The 772-nt window shown below is 41.5% G+C and overlaps 1 protein-coding gene across 1 annotated transcript; it reads left to right on the forward strand.

Moving 5' to 3' along the window:
* Nucleotides 1–85: 85 nt before the first annotated feature.
* Nucleotides 86–382, forward strand: EMH_0064420 (uncharacterized protein; the record flags this gene model as incomplete). The annotated part of the gene is made up of 1 exon (XM_013498257.1): nucleotides 86–382. One exon carries the CDS (start codon nucleotides 86–88, stop codon nucleotides 380–382), a length of 297 nt encoding a protein of 98 aa, XP_013353711.1.
* Nucleotides 383–772: the final 390 nt, after the last annotated feature.

Genomic DNA, 772 nt, shown 5'->3' on the forward strand with positions numbered 1-772 from the left:
ATCTTCACAAGAAATACTGAGAGAATTGTCGGCTGGGTTAAGGTGTAAAACGCAGTTTAGTTTTGTTGCATCCTGCAGCAGCACGATGATAGATAGTCCCCCTCTTAGTCTTTTTCTTAAATCCTCAATTGCTGCAGGGTCTACTGCAGCAGCTGCAGCAGCAACAGCAGCAGCAGCAGCAGCAGCAGCAGCAGCAGCAGCAGCAGCAGTAGCAGCAGCAGAAGAAGAAATGGCAGCAGCAGCAGCCAGAAATGCAGCAGCAAAAAGAAGAAAAAGAGAAGGATTCGAGCAGAAGCAGCAGCAGCAACAGCAGCAGCAGCAGCAGCAGCAGCAACAGCAGCAGCAGCAGCAACAGCAGCAGCAGCAGAAGCAGCAGAGTTGAAATTATATTAAAAAAAAGAAATATAAATACACCACCTATTAACAGCAAATGCTGCAGATATAACAGCAGCAGCAGCAGCAGCAGCAGCAGCAACAGCAGCAGCAGCAGCAACAGCAGCAGTAACTAAAATAAAAAAATATAAAATAAAAAAGACAAAGACAAAAGATATACACGGCGGCTTGTTCAGCAGCAAATGCCGTAGAGATAGCAGCAGCAGCAGCAGCAGCAGCAGCAGCAGCAAAAGAAAAAAAAAACAAAACAACGATAAAAAAAAAGATGAAGACAAAAGAGAGAAAAGACAAACACCACATGCATGCATGCATGCATAGTATATATATATATATATATATATATATATATATATATATATATATATATATATATATATAT

This window comes from Eimeria mitis, genomic scaffold (assembly GCF_000499745.2).
Source record: "Eimeria mitis Houghton genomic scaffold, Emh_scaff3291, whole genome shotgun sequence".
NCBI classification, from domain to species: Eukaryota; Apicomplexa; class Conoidasida; order Eucoccidiorida; family Eimeriidae; genus Eimeria; species Eimeria mitis.